The sequence below is a fragment of the Penaeus vannamei genome, chromosome 11 (genome assembly GCF_042767895.1).
Source record: "Penaeus vannamei isolate JL-2024 chromosome 11, ASM4276789v1, whole genome shotgun sequence".
Taxonomy (NCBI): Eukaryota; Metazoa; Arthropoda; class Malacostraca; order Decapoda; family Penaeidae; genus Penaeus; species Penaeus vannamei.
The window spans coordinates 5,253,388-5,270,887 of record NC_091559.1 but is presented as its reverse complement, the minus strand read 5'-3'; the positions used below and the strand labels follow the sequence as shown (position 1 = coordinate 5,270,887).

At 36.0% G+C, this 17,500-nt stretch overlaps 1 protein-coding gene across 1 annotated transcript in view; it reads right to left on the bottom strand.

The window, feature by feature from the left end:
• Positions 1 to 17,500, bottom strand: part of LOC113828137 (uncharacterized) — a gene marked incomplete at its 3' end in the record, with an annotated part of 33,986 nt that overhangs the window by 16,070 nt on the left and 416 nt on the right. The window contains 6 exon segments of the mRNA XM_070126900.1: positions 43 to 198; positions 2,060 to 2,179; positions 3,004 to 3,168; positions 7,816 to 7,945; positions 13,582 to 13,739; positions 16,900 to 17,043. Of these exon segments, the coding sequence (XP_069983001.1) occupies positions 43 to 198; positions 2,060 to 2,179; positions 3,004 to 3,168; positions 7,816 to 7,945; positions 13,582 to 13,739; positions 16,900 to 17,043 (873 nt within the window).

The following is a 17,500-nucleotide window of genomic DNA, read 5'->3' as shown; positions in this document are numbered from 1 at the left end:
AAAAAACATATCCACCATCCACACGACCCTTAACCCACTCACCCAAGACCTGAAAACCAGGGGCGTGGCTTGTGCTTGGCTTCCCTTGAGGTTCACTACACTCTCAATGAAGACCTGGAATTTACTAGGCGGGGTCGGGGGGTCCAGTTTCTCGGGGTCCATTGTCACGCGGTTCTTGCAGTCGAGGCCGCCCTCCACCTGGGGAAACAGAGGTGGGGTGGGGGTGGTTAGTTAGGGGTATTATTGTTTGTTTGTTTTTTTTTGGGGGGGCCCTCCACCTGGGGGAAACGGAGGGGGATTGGGGTGAGAGGGGGAGGGGTGGAAGAGGGGGGGGGGGTTAGTTAGGGGTATTATTGTTTTTTTAAAGGGGGAAGGGGGTTAGTTAGGGGTAATTATTGTTTTTTGGGGGGTGGGGTGGAAGAGGGGGGGTTAGTTAGGGGTATTATTGTTTTTTTTGGGGGTGGGGTGGGGTGGAAGGGGGGGGGGTTAGTTAGGGGTAATTATTGTTTTTTTGGGGGTGGGGGTGGGGTGGAAGGGGGGGTTAGTTAGGGGTATTATTGTTTTTGGGGGGAGGGGGGTGGGGTGGAAGGGGGGGGTTAGTTAGGGGTATTATTGTTTTTTTTGGGGGGTGGGGTGGAAAGGGGGGGGTTAGTTAGGGGTATTATTGTTCATTGGGAGGGAGGGGGAAGGGGGGTTAGTTAGGGGTATTATTGTTGTTTTTGGGGGAGGGGGGTGGGGTGGAAGAGGGGGTTAGTTAGGGGTATTATTGTTTTTTTTGGGGGGAGGGGGAAGGGGGGGTTAGTTAGGGGTATTATTGTTTTTTGGGGGGAGGGGGAAGGGGGGGGGTTAGGGGTATTATTGTTTTTTTGGGGGGTGGGGGGTGGGGTGGAAGAGGGGGTTAGTTAGGGGTATTGATGTTTTTTTGAGGGGAGGGGGTGGGGTGGAAGGGGGGGTTAGTTAGGGGTATTATTGTTTTTTTTTGGGGGGAGGGGGAATGGGGGTTAGTTAGGGGTATTATTGTTTTTTTTTTGGAGAGGGGTGGAAGAGGGGGTGGTTAGTTAGGGGTATTATTGTTTTGGGGGGTGGGGAAGGGGGGGTTAGTTAGGGGTAATTATTGTCTTTTTGGGGGGGAGGGGGAAGGGGGGGGTTAGTTAGGGGTATTATTGTTTTTTGGGGGTGGGGGTGGAGTGGAAGGGGGGGGGGTTAGGGGTAATTATTGTTTTTTGGGGGTGAGAAGGGGGGGTTAGTTAGGGGTATTATTGTTTTTTTTTGGGGGGGAGGGGGAAGGGGGGGGTTAGTTAGGGTATTATTGTTTTTGGGGGAGGGGGAAGGGGGGGTTAGTTAGGGGTATTATTGTTTTTTTGGGGGGAGGGGGAAGGGGGGGTTAGTTAGGGGTATTATTGTTTTTTTGGGGGGGAGGGTGGAAGGGGGGGGGTTAGTTAGGGGTATTATTTTTTGGGGGGTGGAAGGGGGGGTTAGTTAGGGGTATTATTGTTTTTTTGGGGGGAGGGGGAAGGGGGGGTTTAGTTAGGGGTATTATTGTTTTTTTGGGGGAGGGGGGGTTAGTTAGGGGTATTATTGTTTTTTGGGGGGAGGGGGGAAGGGGAGGGGGGTAGTAAGGGGTTTGGGTTGGTGTTATTGTTTTTTTATGTCGTTGTTGTTGTTGTTGTTTTTTGTCTTCATTATCATTATTTTCGTCTTTATCATTAGTTTCGTCTTTATCATTATTTTTATCTTCATTATCATTGTTCTCATCTTCAATATCATTATTTTGTTATCAATATTAGTATTATTATTGTAGTAATTATTGCTATCATTATTATCATTATGATCACTATCATTGGTATTATTATTGTAATTATCATTATCATCATTACCATTATCATTAATAATATCACCGTTATTATTATCATCATCATCATCATCATCATCATCACTACCATGATTCCTCTTACATTCTTCACCGACACCCCCCCACCCCCACCCACCCACCCACCCCAACCCCCCCAAAAAAGACACCCCCCCAAAAAAAAAAATAAATCTCGGCCACTCCACTCACCAGATACGACCGCTTCCTCGAGACATCAACATAGGGCTTGAAAACAATGAAGTCATACACGACAGATTGTGCGAAGCTTGGTACTGAGCTGTCCCAGGGGTCATCTTGCAGACCGTGGACCTTCAGGGGAGAGAGAGAGAGAGAGTGATGAGAGGATGGGGGTCGTGGAGGGAAGGGAGGAAGGGAGGGGAGGGAGAGGAGGGAGGGAGGGGAGAGGGGAGGGAGAGGGGGAGGGAGAGAGGGAAGGGAGGGAGAGGAGGGAAGGGGAGGGAGGGGGAGGGGGAGAGAGAAGAAGGGTGAGGGGGAGGGGAGGGGTTGGGGGAGGGGGAGGGAGAGAGAGACAGAGACAGAGATAGACAAAGAAAGAAAGAAAGAAAGAGAGAGAGAGAGAGAGAGAGGGTGATGAGAGGAAGAGAAAGTGGAGGAATGGGGGAAGAGAGAGAGAGAGAGAGAGAGAGAATCAGAATCGGAATCAAATAATTCATTTAGCCAAAAACTACAAAATACAAAAGCATGATACAGCATTATACAATATGGCTGAGCCCTCCAGGAGTTGCAGGAGTTGGACTCCTTTAGGAAGGCCCTTGGTTAAATAATTGTGAATGTTTAACAATCGAGAGAGAGAGAGAGAGAGAGAGAGAGAGAGAGAGAGAGAGAGAGAGAGACAGAGACAGAGACAGAGACAGAGACAGAGACAGAGACAGAGACAGAGACAGAGACAGACAGAGACAGACACACAGACAAAGACAAAGAAAACGAAAGAAAAAGAAAGAAAGAGACTGACAAACAGACAGGCAGACATACAGAAAGACAAAGACAGACAGAAAAAAACGAAACGAAAAATACAGAAAAATAAATAAAGAAAGAAATTACGACAGACGCCAAATCAAAAAAAAAAAAAAAAAAAAAAAAAAAAAAAAAAAAAGGACTTTTCTCTCTCTCACCTTCACCTGCAGCGGCGCCTTCAGGTTAATCCCATCCAGGGCGTGTCCGTACGGCATCAGCCACTCATCAACGGCAAAATAATAATCCACTGTGTAATTATCTCTCGTCTCAACCAACCAGTGGTCGGCCATGATGCCTCGGATATCTGTGGGACCTTTGTATTGCTAGAAAGAAATAATAAATCAATAAATAAAAAAAGGAAGAAAAGAAAAGATGAGGTCTAAATAAATAAATAAATAAAAAAGGAAGAAAAGAAAAGATGAGGTCTAAATAAATAAATAAATAAAAAAGGAAGAAAAGAACCTTTGTATTGCTAGAAAAAAATAATAAATCAATAAATAAAAAAGGAAGAAAAGAAAAGATGAGGTCTAAATAAATAAATAAATAAAAAAGGAAGAAAAGAACCTTCGTATTGCTAGAAAAAAATAACAAATCAATAAATAAAAAAGGAAGAAAAGAAAAGATGAGGTCTAAATAAATAAATAAATAAAAAAGGAAGAAAAGAAAAGATGAAGTCTAAATAAATAAATGAATAAAAAAGGAAGAAAAGAAAAGATGAGGTCTAAATAAATAAATAAATAAATAAAGGAAGAAAAGAAAAGATGAGGTCTAAATAAATCAATAAATAAAAAAGGAAGAAAAGAAAAGAGGTCTAAATAAATAAATAATAAATAAAAAAGGAAGAAAAGAAAAGATGAGGTCTAAATAAATAAATAAATAAAAAGGAAGAAAAGAAAAGAGGAGATCGTATTAGCTTTGTTTGTCAAATAATAATAATAATAATAATAATAATAAAATATATAATAGTAAAAATAAGGACCTTCGTATTGCTAGAAAAAATAATAAATCAATAAATAAAAAAGGAAGAAAAGAAAAGATGAAGTCTAAATAAATAAATAAATAAATAAAAAAGGAAGAAAAGAAAAGAGGAGATCGTATTAGCTTTGTTTGTCAAAAAAATAATAATAATAATAAGAAGAAGAATAAAATAAATAATAATAAAAATAAGGACCTTCGTATTGCTAGAAAGAAATAATAAATCAATAAATAAAAAAAGGAAGAAAATAAAAGATGAGGTCTAAATAAATAAATAAATAAAAAAGGAAGAAAAGAACCTTCGTATTGCTAGAAAGAAATAATAAATCAATAAATAAAAAAGGAAGAAAAGAAAAGATGAGGTCTAAATAAATAAATAAATAAATAAATAAAAAAGGAAGAAAACAAAAGAGGAGATCGTTTTAGTTTTGTTTGTCTAAAAAAAAAATAATAATAATAATAATAATAAAATAAATAATAATAAAAATAAGGACCTTCGTATTGCTAGAAAAAAATAATAAATCAATAAATAAAAAAGGAAGAAAAGAAAAGATGAGGTCTAAATAAATAAATAAATAAAAAAGGAAGAAAAGAAAAGATGAGGTCTAAATAAATAAATAAATAAATAAATAAAGGAAGGAAGAAAAGAAAAGATGAGGTCTAAATAAATAAATAAATAAATAAAGGAAGAAAAGAAAAGAGGAGATCGTATTAGTTTTGTTTGTCAAAAAAAAAAAATAAGAATAATAATAATAATAAAATAAATAATAATAAAAATGCTGGACCTTTGTATTGCTAGAAAAAAATAACAAATCAATAAATAAAAAAGGAAGAAAAGAAAAGATGGTCTAAATAAATAAATAAATAAAAAAGGAAGAACAGAAAAGATGAGAGGTCTAAATAAATAAATAAATAAAGGAAGGAAGAAAAGAAAAGATGAGGTCTAAATAAATAAATAAATAAAAAAGGAAGAAAAGATGAGGTCTAAATAAATAAATAAATAAAAAAGGAAGAAAAGAAAAGATGAGGTCTAAATAAATAAATAATAAATAAAAAAGGAAGAAAAGAAAAGATGAGGTCTAAATAAATAAATAAATAAAAAAGGAAGAAAAAACGATTGTATTAGCTTTGTTTGTCAAAAAAAAAAAAATAATAATAATAATAATAAAATAAATAATAATAAAAATAAGGACCTTCGTATTGCTAGAAAAAAATAACAAATCAATAAATAAAAAAGGAAGAAAAGAAAAGATGAGGTCTAAATAAATAAATAAATAAAAAAGGAAGAAAAGAAAAGATGAGGTCTAAATAAATAAATAAATAAAAAAAGGAAGAAAAGAAAAGATGAAGTCTAAATAAATAAATAAATAAATAAAAAAGGAAGAAAAGAAAAGATGAGGTCTAAATAAATAAATAAATAAATAAATAAAAAAGGAAGAAAAAACGATTGTATTAGCTTTGTTTGTCAAATAATAATAATAATAATGATAATAATAATAATAAAATAAATAATAATAAAAATAAGGACCTTCGTATTGCTAGAAAAAAATAATAAATAAATAAATAAAAAAGGAAGAAAAGAGAAGATGAGGTCTAAATAAATAAATAAATAAATAAAGGAAGAAAAGAAAAGATGAGGTCTAAATAAATAAATAAATAAAAAAGGAAGAAAAGAACCTTCGTATTGCTAGAAAAAAATAACAAATCAATAAATAAAAAAGGAAGAAAAGAAAAGATGAGGTCTAAATAAATAAATAAATAAAGGAAGGAAGAAAAGAAAAGATGAAGTCTAAATAAATAAATAAATAAATAAAAAAGGAAGAAAAGAAAAGATGAGGTCTAAATAAATAAATAAATAAATAAATAAAAAAGGAAGAAAAGAACCTTTGTATTGCTAGAAAGAAATAATAAATCAATAAATAAAAAAGGAAGAAAAGAAAAGATGAAGTCTAAATAAATAAATAAATAAAAAAGGAAGAACAGAAAAGATGAGGTCTAAATAAATAAATAAATAAATAAATAAAGGAAGGAAGAAAAGAAAAGATCGTATTAGCTTTGTTTGTCAAAAAATAATAATAAGAAGAAGAATATTAATAAAATAAATAATAATAAAAATAAGGACCTTCGTATTGCTAGAAAAAAATAATAAATCAATAAATAAAAAAGGAAGAAAAGAAAAGATGAGATCTAAATAAATAAATAAATAAAAAAGGAAGAAAAGAAAAGATGAAGTCTAAATAAATAAATAAATAAATAAAAAAGGAAGAACAGAAAAGATGAGGTATAAATAAATCAATAAATAAAAAAGGAAGAAAAGATGAGGTCTAAATAAATAAATAAATAAAAAAGGAAGAAAAGAAAAGATGAGGTCTAAATAAATAAATAAATAAATAAATAAAAAAGGAAGAAAACAAAAGAGGAGATCGTTTTAGTTTTGTTTGTCTAAAAATAATAATAATAATAAGAAGAAGAATAAAATAAATAATAATAAAAATAAGGACCTTTGTATTGCTAGAAAAAAATAATAAATCAATAAATAAAAAAGAAAGAAAAGAGAAGATGAGGTCTAAATAAATAAATAAATAAAAAAGGAAGAAAAGAAAAGATGAGGTATAAATAAATAAATAAATAAATAAATAAATAAAGGAAGAAAAGAAAAGAGGAGATCGTATTAGCTTTGTTTGTCAAAAAAAATAATAAGAAGAAGAATAATAATAAAATAAATAATAATAAAAATAAGGACCTTCGTATTGCTAGAAAAAAATAACAAATCAATAAATAAAAAAGGAAGAAAAAACGATTGTATTAGCTTTGTTTGTCAAAAATAATAATAATAATAATAATAATAATAAAATAAATAATAATAAAAATAAGGACCTTCGTATTGCTAGAAAGAAATAATAAATAAATAAATAAAAAAGGAAGAAAAGAAAAGAGGAGATCGTATTAGCTTTGTTTGTCTAATAAAAGAAATGTAGGACCTCTCTATTGCTAAAAATAATAATAATAATAATAATAATAATAATAATAATAATATGATCAGTAAAAAAACAATAAAAAAGGAAGAAAATATAATAGCTTTGTTTGTCTAAAAAATTGAGATCCAGGACCTCTGTATTCCTGGAAAAAGTATCATTTTTGTATTCCCAAAGAAAAAATATCGTATCCCTCTCCCTTTTCCTCTCTTTCTCTCTCCCCCTACCCCCTTCCCTCTCCCTCCTCTCAACCCTCTCCCCCTCCACCCCCCGTCCTCCTCCCCTTTGCCTCTCCCTACCCCACTCAACCCCCTTACCTACCCTCTTCCCCTCCCTCTCCTTCCCTCCTTCCACCCCCTTCACCCTTTCCTCCCCTCCACCCCACCCCCTAACCCCAACCTCCCCTTTTCCCCTCCACCCCCTCCCCCTATCCTCCCTTCCACCCCCGCTCCCTCTCCACCCCACCCCCTAACCCCAACCTCCCCTTTTCCCCTCCACCCCCTCCTCCCACCACCTCCTCCCCCTATCCCCACCCCTTACCTACCCCATCCCCACCCCCTACCTACCCTACCTCCCCCTTTTCCTCCTCCCCCTTCCCTCCCTCCCCCCTCCTTCTTTCCTCACCCCTCCCCCATCACCCCTACCCCCTACCCCCCACCACCCCCATCCCCACCCCCTCCCTACCCCCTCCCTCCACCCCATTCCCCCATTACCACCCCTCTCCCTCCACCTACCCCCTTCCCTCCACCCCCCTCCCCTATCCTACCACCCCCTCCACCCCCTTCCCATCCCCACCCCCTACCTCCCCCCTTCCCCCCTATCCTCCCCACCCCCTTACCTACCTCCTTACCACCCCCACTCCCACCACCACCTTCCCTCCCCTCCCTCCTAACCCACCACCCTTTTCCCCCCCCTCCCCCTATCCACCCCCTTCCACCCCTACCCCCTCCCCCTATCCTCCTCCCCCCACCACCCCCTCCCACCCCTCCCCCCACCACCCCCCCACCCATCGAAACTCACCATCTGAATCGCATAATCCCGAACTAGCCTCAGCAGTGCAGACGGTCCATACAGGAAGTTCTTTTTGCCGTTGGGGTCGTTGCTCACGTAATGCCAGCCCCACAGGTGGTAGCCCTTGTGGTCGAGCAGGCTGCGGGGGGTGGAAGGGGGGAGGGGGGAGGGGGGGGGGAGGTGGTGAGTGTGGTATAAGGGAGGTGGAGGGGGAAGGGTATGAGGGGGGGAGGTAGGTGAGAAGTGTAGTATAAGGGAGGTGGAGGGAAAGAGTATGAGGGGGGGAGGTAGGTGGAGGGAAAGGGTATGAGGGGGGGAGGTAGGTGGAGGGGAAGGGTATAGGGGGGGTAGGTGGAGGGAAAGGATATAGGGGGAGAGGTAGGTGGAGGGAAAGGGTATAAGGGGAGAGGGAAGTGGAGGGAAATGGTATAAGGGGGAAGGAGGTGGAGGGTATAAGGGGAGAGGGAGGTGGGAAGTGTGGTATAAGGGAGGTGGGGGGAGAGGGAGGTGGAGGGGAAGGGTATAAGGGGAGAGGGAGGTGGGAAGTGTGGTATAACGCAGGTGGACGAAAAGGGTATGAGAGGAGAGAGAGGTGGAGGGGAAGGGTATAAGGGGAGAGGGAGGTGGGAAGTATAGTATAAGGGAGGTGGAGGGAAATGGTATAAGGAGTGTGTGTGGTATAAGGGAGGTGGAGGGAAAGTGTATAAGGGGAGAGGGACGAGGCAAGTGTTCAATTTCGATAAGTGGATTTTGAAAATACTTAAGCGTTTTGAAATTCTAAAATAAATGGATTGTGTGATATTTTATGTTAGATATATAGATATTTTATGAATTCTTTTTTATGAATTCATAAATAGAGGAGTGTACACTTTTTTTAATCTAAATGAATGTTCAATGTTGATTGTTCAGATTTTGTTCAACGTCGGAAAAGTGTTTTTAATCTTATTGAATTTACAGTAAGTGTCAAGGAAAATACATAAATAAAACTTGTTTGGAACATCAACAATAGCAGAGATAATGACATAAAAAGTATGATAATATTTTCTAGATAACAATACCAAAAGCAACATTATTGACAGTGAAAAATAATACCAATATCTCTTGAGATAACAGTGATAATAACAACAATAACAATATCTCTTGAGATAACAGTGATAATAACAACAATAACAATTGCATAAAAACAACGATAATACATATATCTTACGATAATAACAACAATAACATCAACAAACAACAACAAAGCCAAAAAAATAAAATAGTTCACCCTCCGCCTTACGGTAAAGATAACAATAACAACAAGAACATTATAAAAAGAAGAGAACAACATCAATAAAACAAAAAAAAATAAAATAAAAATAAAAAATAAAATAGTTCACCCTCCGAATTACGAGAACGATAATAATATCAGCAACAAGAACATTATGAAATAAAGAGAACAACAAAAAACAAAACGAAAAATAAATAAAATAGCTCACCCTCCGACTCAGGATAATATTAACAATAACAACAACAATAACATTACGAGAGAACAACAACAAAACAAAAAGAGAAAAAAATAGCTCAACCTCCCACAATATTAACAATAACAAGAACAATAACATTACAAGAGAACAACAACAAAACAAAACAAAACAAAACAAAAAAATGGCTCACCCTTCGACAATATTAACAATAACAACAACAATAACATTACAAGAGAACAAAAACAAAAAACAAAAAAAATAGCCCAACCTCCCACAATATCAACAACAACAACAACAATAACATTACAAGAGAACAACAAAAACAAAAAACAAAGAAAATAGCCCAACCTCCCACAATATCAACAATAACAACAAGAACATTACGAGAGAACAACAAATAACAAAAAACAAAAAAAACAATAACAACACCAATATCATTACAAGAGAACAACAACAAATAACAAAAAAAACAAAAAAAACAATAACAACATTACAAGAGCACAACAAAAAAAACAATAACAATAACATTACAAGAAAAGAAAACCAAACAAAACCAAAAAAACAATAACAACACCAACAACATTACTAGAGCACAACAACATTACAAAAGAGCACAACAACAACCCCACCCCCCCAAAAAATAATAATAATAATAATAATAAAAAAATAAGATAGCTCACCCTCCCACTTCGCAGTCCGTCCCGCTCACCACGAGAGTCTGGCTTGACTTCGTGTAGTAATTCGTCTTGGTGATCTTGCCAAAAAACAATAACAACAACAACAACATCACAAGAGAACAACAAAACCAAAAAAACAACAACAACAATAACATTACAAGAGCACAACAAACAACAACCCCCCCAAAAAAAAGAAAAAAAAAACACCAATAACATGACAAGAGCACAACAAAAAACAACCCCCCCCCAAAAAAAAAAAAAAAAAAAAAAAAAATAGCATAGCTCACCCTCCCACTTCGCAGTCCGTCCCGCTCACCACGAGAGTCTGGCTTGACTTTGTGTAGTAATTCGTCCTGGCGATCTTGCCAAAAAACAACATTACGAGAGAACAACAACAAAACAAAATGAAAAAGAAAATAGCTCACCCTCCGACAATATCAACAATAACAACAATAACATTACCAGAGACCAACAACAAACAAAAAAAACAATAACAACACCAACAACATTACAAGAAAACAAAACCAAACAAAACCAATAAAAAATAAATAGCATAGCTCACCCTCCCACTTCGCAGTCCGTCCCGATCACCACGAGAGTCAAAATAAAAACAATAACAACAACAATAACATTACAAGAAAACAAAACCAAACAAAACCAAAAAAAAAAACAATAACAACAACAATAACATTACAAAACAAAACCAAAAAAAAAAAAACACCAACATCATTACAATAGAGCACAACAACACCCCCCCAAAAAAAAATAATAATAATAATAATAAATAAATAAAAATAAGATAGCTCCCCCTCCCACTTCGCAGTCCGTCCCGCTCACCACGAGAGTCTGGCTTGACTTCGTGTAGTAATTCGTCTTGGTGATCTTGCCAAAAAACAATAACAACAACAACAACATTACAAGAGCACAACAACAAATAACAACAAAAATAGCCCACCATCCGACTCAGGACAATATTAACAATAACAACAACAACATTACGCGAGAACAACAACAAAACAAAGAGAGAAAAAAATAGCTCAACCTCCGACAATATCAACAATAACAACAATAACATTACGAGAGAACAACAACAAATTTAAAAAAAAACAATAACAACAACAATAACATTACGAGAGCACAACAACAAAACCAAAAAAAAAAACAATAACAACAACAATAACATTACAAGAAAACAAAACCAAACAAAACCAAAAAACAACAACAACAACAACATTACAAGAAAACAAAACCAAACAAAACCAATAAAAAATGAATAAATAAGATAGCTCACCCTCCCACTTCGCAGTCCGTCCCGCTCACCACGAGAGTCTGGCTTGACTTCGTGTAGTAATTCGTCTTGGTGATCTTGCCAAAAAACAAGAACAACAACAATAACAACATTACAAGAAAACAACAAAAAAAAAATTACAAAAAAAAAACAAAACAAAAAAGCCAAAAAAAAAAAAAAAAAAAAAAAAAACATTACAATAGAGCAGAACAACAAACAAAACCAAAAATTAAAAAACAAATAAATAGCATAGCTCACCCTCCGACAATATCAACAATAACAACACCAATAAAATTACAAGAAAACAACAAAACCAAAAAAAAACAATAACAACAACAATAAGATAAGACTAATATAAGAATAAGATAAATAAAAATAAGATAGCTCACCCTCCCACTTCGCAGTCCGTCCCGCTCACCACGAGAGTCTGGCTTGACTTCGTGTAGTAATTCGTCTTGGTGATCTTGCCAAAAAACAATAACAACAACAACAATAACATTACAAGAGAACAACAACAAAACCAAAAACAACAACAATAACATTACAAGAGCACAACAAAACCAAAAAAACAAAAAACAAAAAAAACAACACCAACAACATTACAATAGAGCACAACAACAACCCCCCCCCCCAAAAAAAAAAATAATAATAATAATAATGATAAATAAATGAATAAGATAGCTCACCCTCCCACTTCGCAGTCCGTCCCGCTCACCACGAGAGTCTGGCTTGACTTCGTGTAGTAATTCGTCTTGGTGATCTTGCCAAAAAACAAGAACAACAACAACAGCATTACGAGAGCACAACAACAAAACCAAAAAAAAAAATAACATTACAAGAAAACAAAACCAAACAAAAAAAACAAAACAAAAACAATAACAACAATAACATTACAAGAAAACAAAAAACAAAAAACACCAACAACATTACAATAAAGCACAACAAACAAACAACAAACCCCCACCCCCCCAAAAAAAAAACAATAAATAAAAAAAAATAAGATAGCTCACCCTCCCACTTCGCAGTCCGTCCCGCTCACCACGAGAGTCTGGCTTGACTTCGTGTAGTAATTCGTCTTGGTGATCTTGCCAAAAAACAATAACAACACCAACAACATTACGAGAGCACAACAACAAAAACAAAAAACAATAACAACAATAACATTACATGAGAGCAACAACAAATAACACAACACCAATAACATTACAATAGAGCACAACAAACAACAAAACTAACAAACAATATTACAATAGAGCACAACAACAACACCCCCCCCAAAAAAAAAATAATAATAAATAAATGAATAAGATAGCTCACCCTCCCACTTCGCAGTCCGTCCCGCTCACCACGAGAGTCTGGCTTGACTTCGTGTAGTAATTCGTCTTGGAGATCTTGCCAAAAAACAATAACAACAACAATAACATTACGAGAGCACAACAACAAATAACAAAAAAAACAATAACAACAATAACATTACAAGAAAACAACAAAACCAAAAAAACAAAAAACAAAAAACAATAACAACACCAATAACATTACAAGAAAACAACAACAAAACCAAAAAACACAAAAAACAATAACATTACAAGAGATCAAGCACAAAACCAAAAAAAACAATAACATTACAAGAAAACAACAACAAAACAAAAAAAAACCAATAACATTACAAGAAAACAACAACAAAAACAAAAACAAAACAATAACATTACAAGCAAACAACAACAAATAACCAAAAAAACAAAAAAACAACCAACAACAAAAATAGCATTACAAGAGCACAACAACAAACAACAACATTACAATAAAGCACAACAAACAACCCTCCCCCCCAAAAAAAAAAAAATAATAATAAAATAGCATAGCTCACCCTCCCACTTCGCAGTCCGTCCCGCTCACCACGAGAGTCTGGCTTGACTTCGTGTAGTAATTCGTCTTGGTGATCTTGCCAGAAAACAATAATAACAACAATAACATTACAAGAGAACAACAACAAATAACAAAAAAATTATAGCCCACCATCCGACTCAGGACAATACTAACAATAACAACAACACGAGAGAACAACAACAAAACAAAAAGAGAAAGAAATAGCTCACCCTCCGACAATATCAACAATAACAACAACAATAACATTACGACAAAACAACAACAAATTTCAAAAAAATAATTACAAAAGCACAACAAAACAAAAAAAAACAAAAAAAACAATAACAACAACAGTAACATTACAAGAAAACAACAAACAACAAAACCAAAAAAACAAAAAACAACATTACAATAGAGCACAACAACAAACCCCCCCACCCAAATAATAATAATAATAATAATAAATAAGATAGCTCACCCTCCCACTTCGCAGTCCGTCCCGCTCACCACGAGAGTCTGGCTTGACTTCGTGTAGTAATTCGTCTTGGTGATCTTGCCATGTTCGGTCGTCACCAAAACGCCTTGCTCTTCGCCGATGTCATACAGTTCGTCGACAATCATGCTTGCGCCGACTCTCTGTGCGTGTGGAGGTTGTGGATCAAGTTGTGGTTGTGAAAGGGTATAAGGGGTTGTGGATCAAGTTGTGGTTGTGAAAAGGTATGAGGGGTTGGTGCGTGTGGAGGTTGTGGATCAAGTTGTGGTTGTGAAAGGGTATAAGGGGTTGTGGATCAAGTTGTGGTTGTGAAAGGTATAAAGGGTTGGTGCGTGTGTAGGTTGTGAATCAAGTTGTGATTGTGAAAGGTATAAGGGGTTGGTGCGTGTGTAGGTTGTGAATCAAGTTGTGGTTGTGAAAGGGTATAAGGGGTTGTGAATCAAGTTGTGATTTTGAAAGGGTATAAGGGGTTGTGGATCAAGTTGTGATTGTGAATGGGTATAAGGGGTTGTGCATCAAGTTGTGATTGTGAAAGGGTATAAGGGGTTGTGCATCAAGTTGTGATTGTGAAAGGGTATAAGGGGTTGTGCATCAAGTTGTGATTGTGAAAGGGTATAAGGGGTTGTGGATCAAGTTGTGATTGTGAATGGGTATAAGGGGTTGTGAATCAAGTTGTGGTTGTGAAAGGTATGAGGGGTTGCTGCGTGTGGAGGTTGTGGATCAAGTTGTGATTGTGAAAGGTTTAAAGGGTTGGTGCGTGTGTAGGTTGTGGATCAAGTTGTGGTTGTGAAAGGTATAAGGGGTTGGTGCGTGTGTAGGTTGTGAATCAAGTTGTGATTGTGAAAGGCATAAGGGGTTGTGAATCAAGTTGTGATTGTGAAAGGTATAAGGGGTTGGCGCGTGTGTAGGTTGTGAATCAAGTTGTGATTGTGAAAGGTATAAGGGGTTGGTGCGTGTGTAGGTTGTGAATCAAGTTGTGATTGTGAAAGGCATAAGGGGTTGTGAATCAAGTTGTGATTGTGAAAGGGATAGGGGTTGTGAATCAAGTTGTGATTGTGAAAGGGATAGGGGTTGTGAATCAAGTTGTGATTGTGAAAGGGATAAGGGGTTGGTGCGTGTGCAGGTTGTGAATCAAGTTGTGATTGTGAAAGGGATAAGGGGTTGTGAATCAAGTTGTGATTGTGAAAGGTATAAGGGGTTGGTGCGTGTGTAGGTTGTGAATCAAGTTGTGATTGTGAAAGGTATAAGGGGTTGGTGCGTGTGTAGGTTGTGAATCAAGTTGTGATTGTGAAAGGTATAAGGGGTTGTGAATCAAGTTGTGATTGTGAAAGGGATAAGGGGTTGTGAATCAAGTTCTGATTGTGAAAGGTATAAGGGGTTGGTGCGTGTGTAGGTTGTGTAGCAAGTTGTGTTTGTGAAAGGGCGGGCGGGGTTGGTTGTAGGTAAAGATTTGAGTGCAAATGGGAGGGGAAGAAGGGGAGAAAATGGTTGCAGATGATAAGATAATTGAAAAAAAATGGTTGTGATTATAAATGGGGAGCAGAAGGAGGAGGGAAAAACTGGTTGTAAATTAAGTTGTCTATGATTGTAAATGTATGTCTGATTGTAAATTAATCCGTGTTTATAAATGAATTGTGATTAAAGTTATAAACGTGGCTATACATAGAATTGTGACTGTAAATGAAAATGTTGTTGTAAATGAAAATACAACTGTAAATAAAAGTACAGCTGTAAATAAACATAAAGTTGTAAATATAACAATTGTAAATAAAATAAGATTTTATATAACAGTGATTGCAAAAAATAATGAGATTGCAAATAAAACCATGATTGTAAATAAAACCGTATTTTCAAAGTATGGGACTGTACATGAATAAGTGATTGTAAATAGACAATGATAAAGCGCCGCTGTACATTATATATGATTATAAATCAAAATGTAATTTTAAGAGAAAATGTGGTTATGAATGCTATCAAACCCACTTACAAACCCACTTACAAACGCACTTACAAACCCACTTACAAGCCCACTTACAAACCCACTTACAAACCTATAAACTCTTACTCTTACTAACATAGATCCACTTACGAAACCACCAAATCCACTTAAAACCCACTAACAAACCCCACTTACCAGCTCAGGAAAGGTCACCATGACATTAGGGTTACTAACCTATTAACCCATAACTAATTACTAACTTATAATCTCAGTTATAAACCCGACTTTCAACCCACTTACAAACCTACTTATAGACCCCCAATAAAACTCACTTGCAAACCCATTATAAAACTCACTAACTTATAAACCCTTTTACAAACTTACTTACAGGCCCACCCATAAATTCACTTACTAACTTATAAACCCAACTACAAATATACTTCCCAACCCAGTTTAAAACCCCACTTACAAAACTTACTTAAAATTCTACTTACAAGTCCATCTACAAATCCGCTTACTAACTTATAAACCCAACTACAGATATCCTTACCAAGCTGTTTTAAATCCCATTTACCTACTTACTAATCTACTTACAAACCCACCTACAAATCCACTTACCAACTTATAAAACCAACTATAAATATACTCACCAACCGGTTTTAATCCCCACTTACACACCTACTTACAAATCTACTTACAAACCCACTTACAAATCCACTTACTAACTTATAAACCCATCTACAATTAAACTTACTAAAGTTTCTTAAACCCCATTTACCTACTTACTAATCTACTTACAAATCCACTTACTAACTTATAAAACCAACGACAAATATAGTCACCAACCCGGTTTAATACCCCACTTACCTACTTACTAATCTACTTACAAATCCACTTACTAACTTATAAACCCAACTACAAATATACTCACCAACCCGATTTTAAACCCCACTTACCTACTTACAAATCTACTTACAAACCCACCTACAAATCCACTTACTAACTTATAAACCCAACGACAAATCCATTACTAACTTATAAACCCAACGACAAATATACTCACCAACCCGGTTTAAAACCCCACTTACCTACTTATTAATCTACTTACAAATCCACTTACTAACTTATAAACCCAACTACAAATATACTCGCCAACCCGATTTTAAACCCCACTTACAAACCTACTTACAAATCCACTTACAAACTTATAAAACCAACTACAAATATACTCACCAACCCGATTTTCAACCCCACTTACAAACCTACTTACAAATCCACTTACTAACTTATAAACCCAAAGACAAACATACTCACCAACCCGGTTTAATACCCGACTTACAAACCTACTTACAAACCCCACTTACCAGGTCAGGAAAGGTCACCATGACATTGGAGTCATAAGAATCTTCGACGACCAACCAGATGTCGGGTAAGGTCGGCTCTCCCGCCCCTTGCACGAAGGAGGGGGCGAAGAGGGCGAGCACCAGCAGGAGGGCGTGAGATACCGGCTGCAGGAGGAAAACTCTCGAAATCATTTGAAAATGCGCGGGCCCTAAGCGCCTCCCACCCTACTTTTTCCTTCGTCTGTCGACACTGGTTTCGACGGTCACACTTCTTTAGATATTTTGAAATTGGCATTATTTATTGGTTGGTATTAACTACATTTAATAGGATATACAAGTTTACGTCTGTATATTCAATTATACATACATAAACAAGTAAAATTATTATCTAAAACCTAATGTAAATTTTCGTAATATTTTTAACCATTCGAACACATTCTGTAAATAAAACGAGATACTTTCCCGTATATTATTCGTCATGGAACACTAAAGCATAAATGATATAAGAAAAACAGAAACTATAAGTAGCGACATTTTTTCCCGTATATTATTCGTCATGGAACACTTTTGGAGGCCTGAATATTCCCAAAACTAAAGCATAAATGATATAAGAAAAACAAAC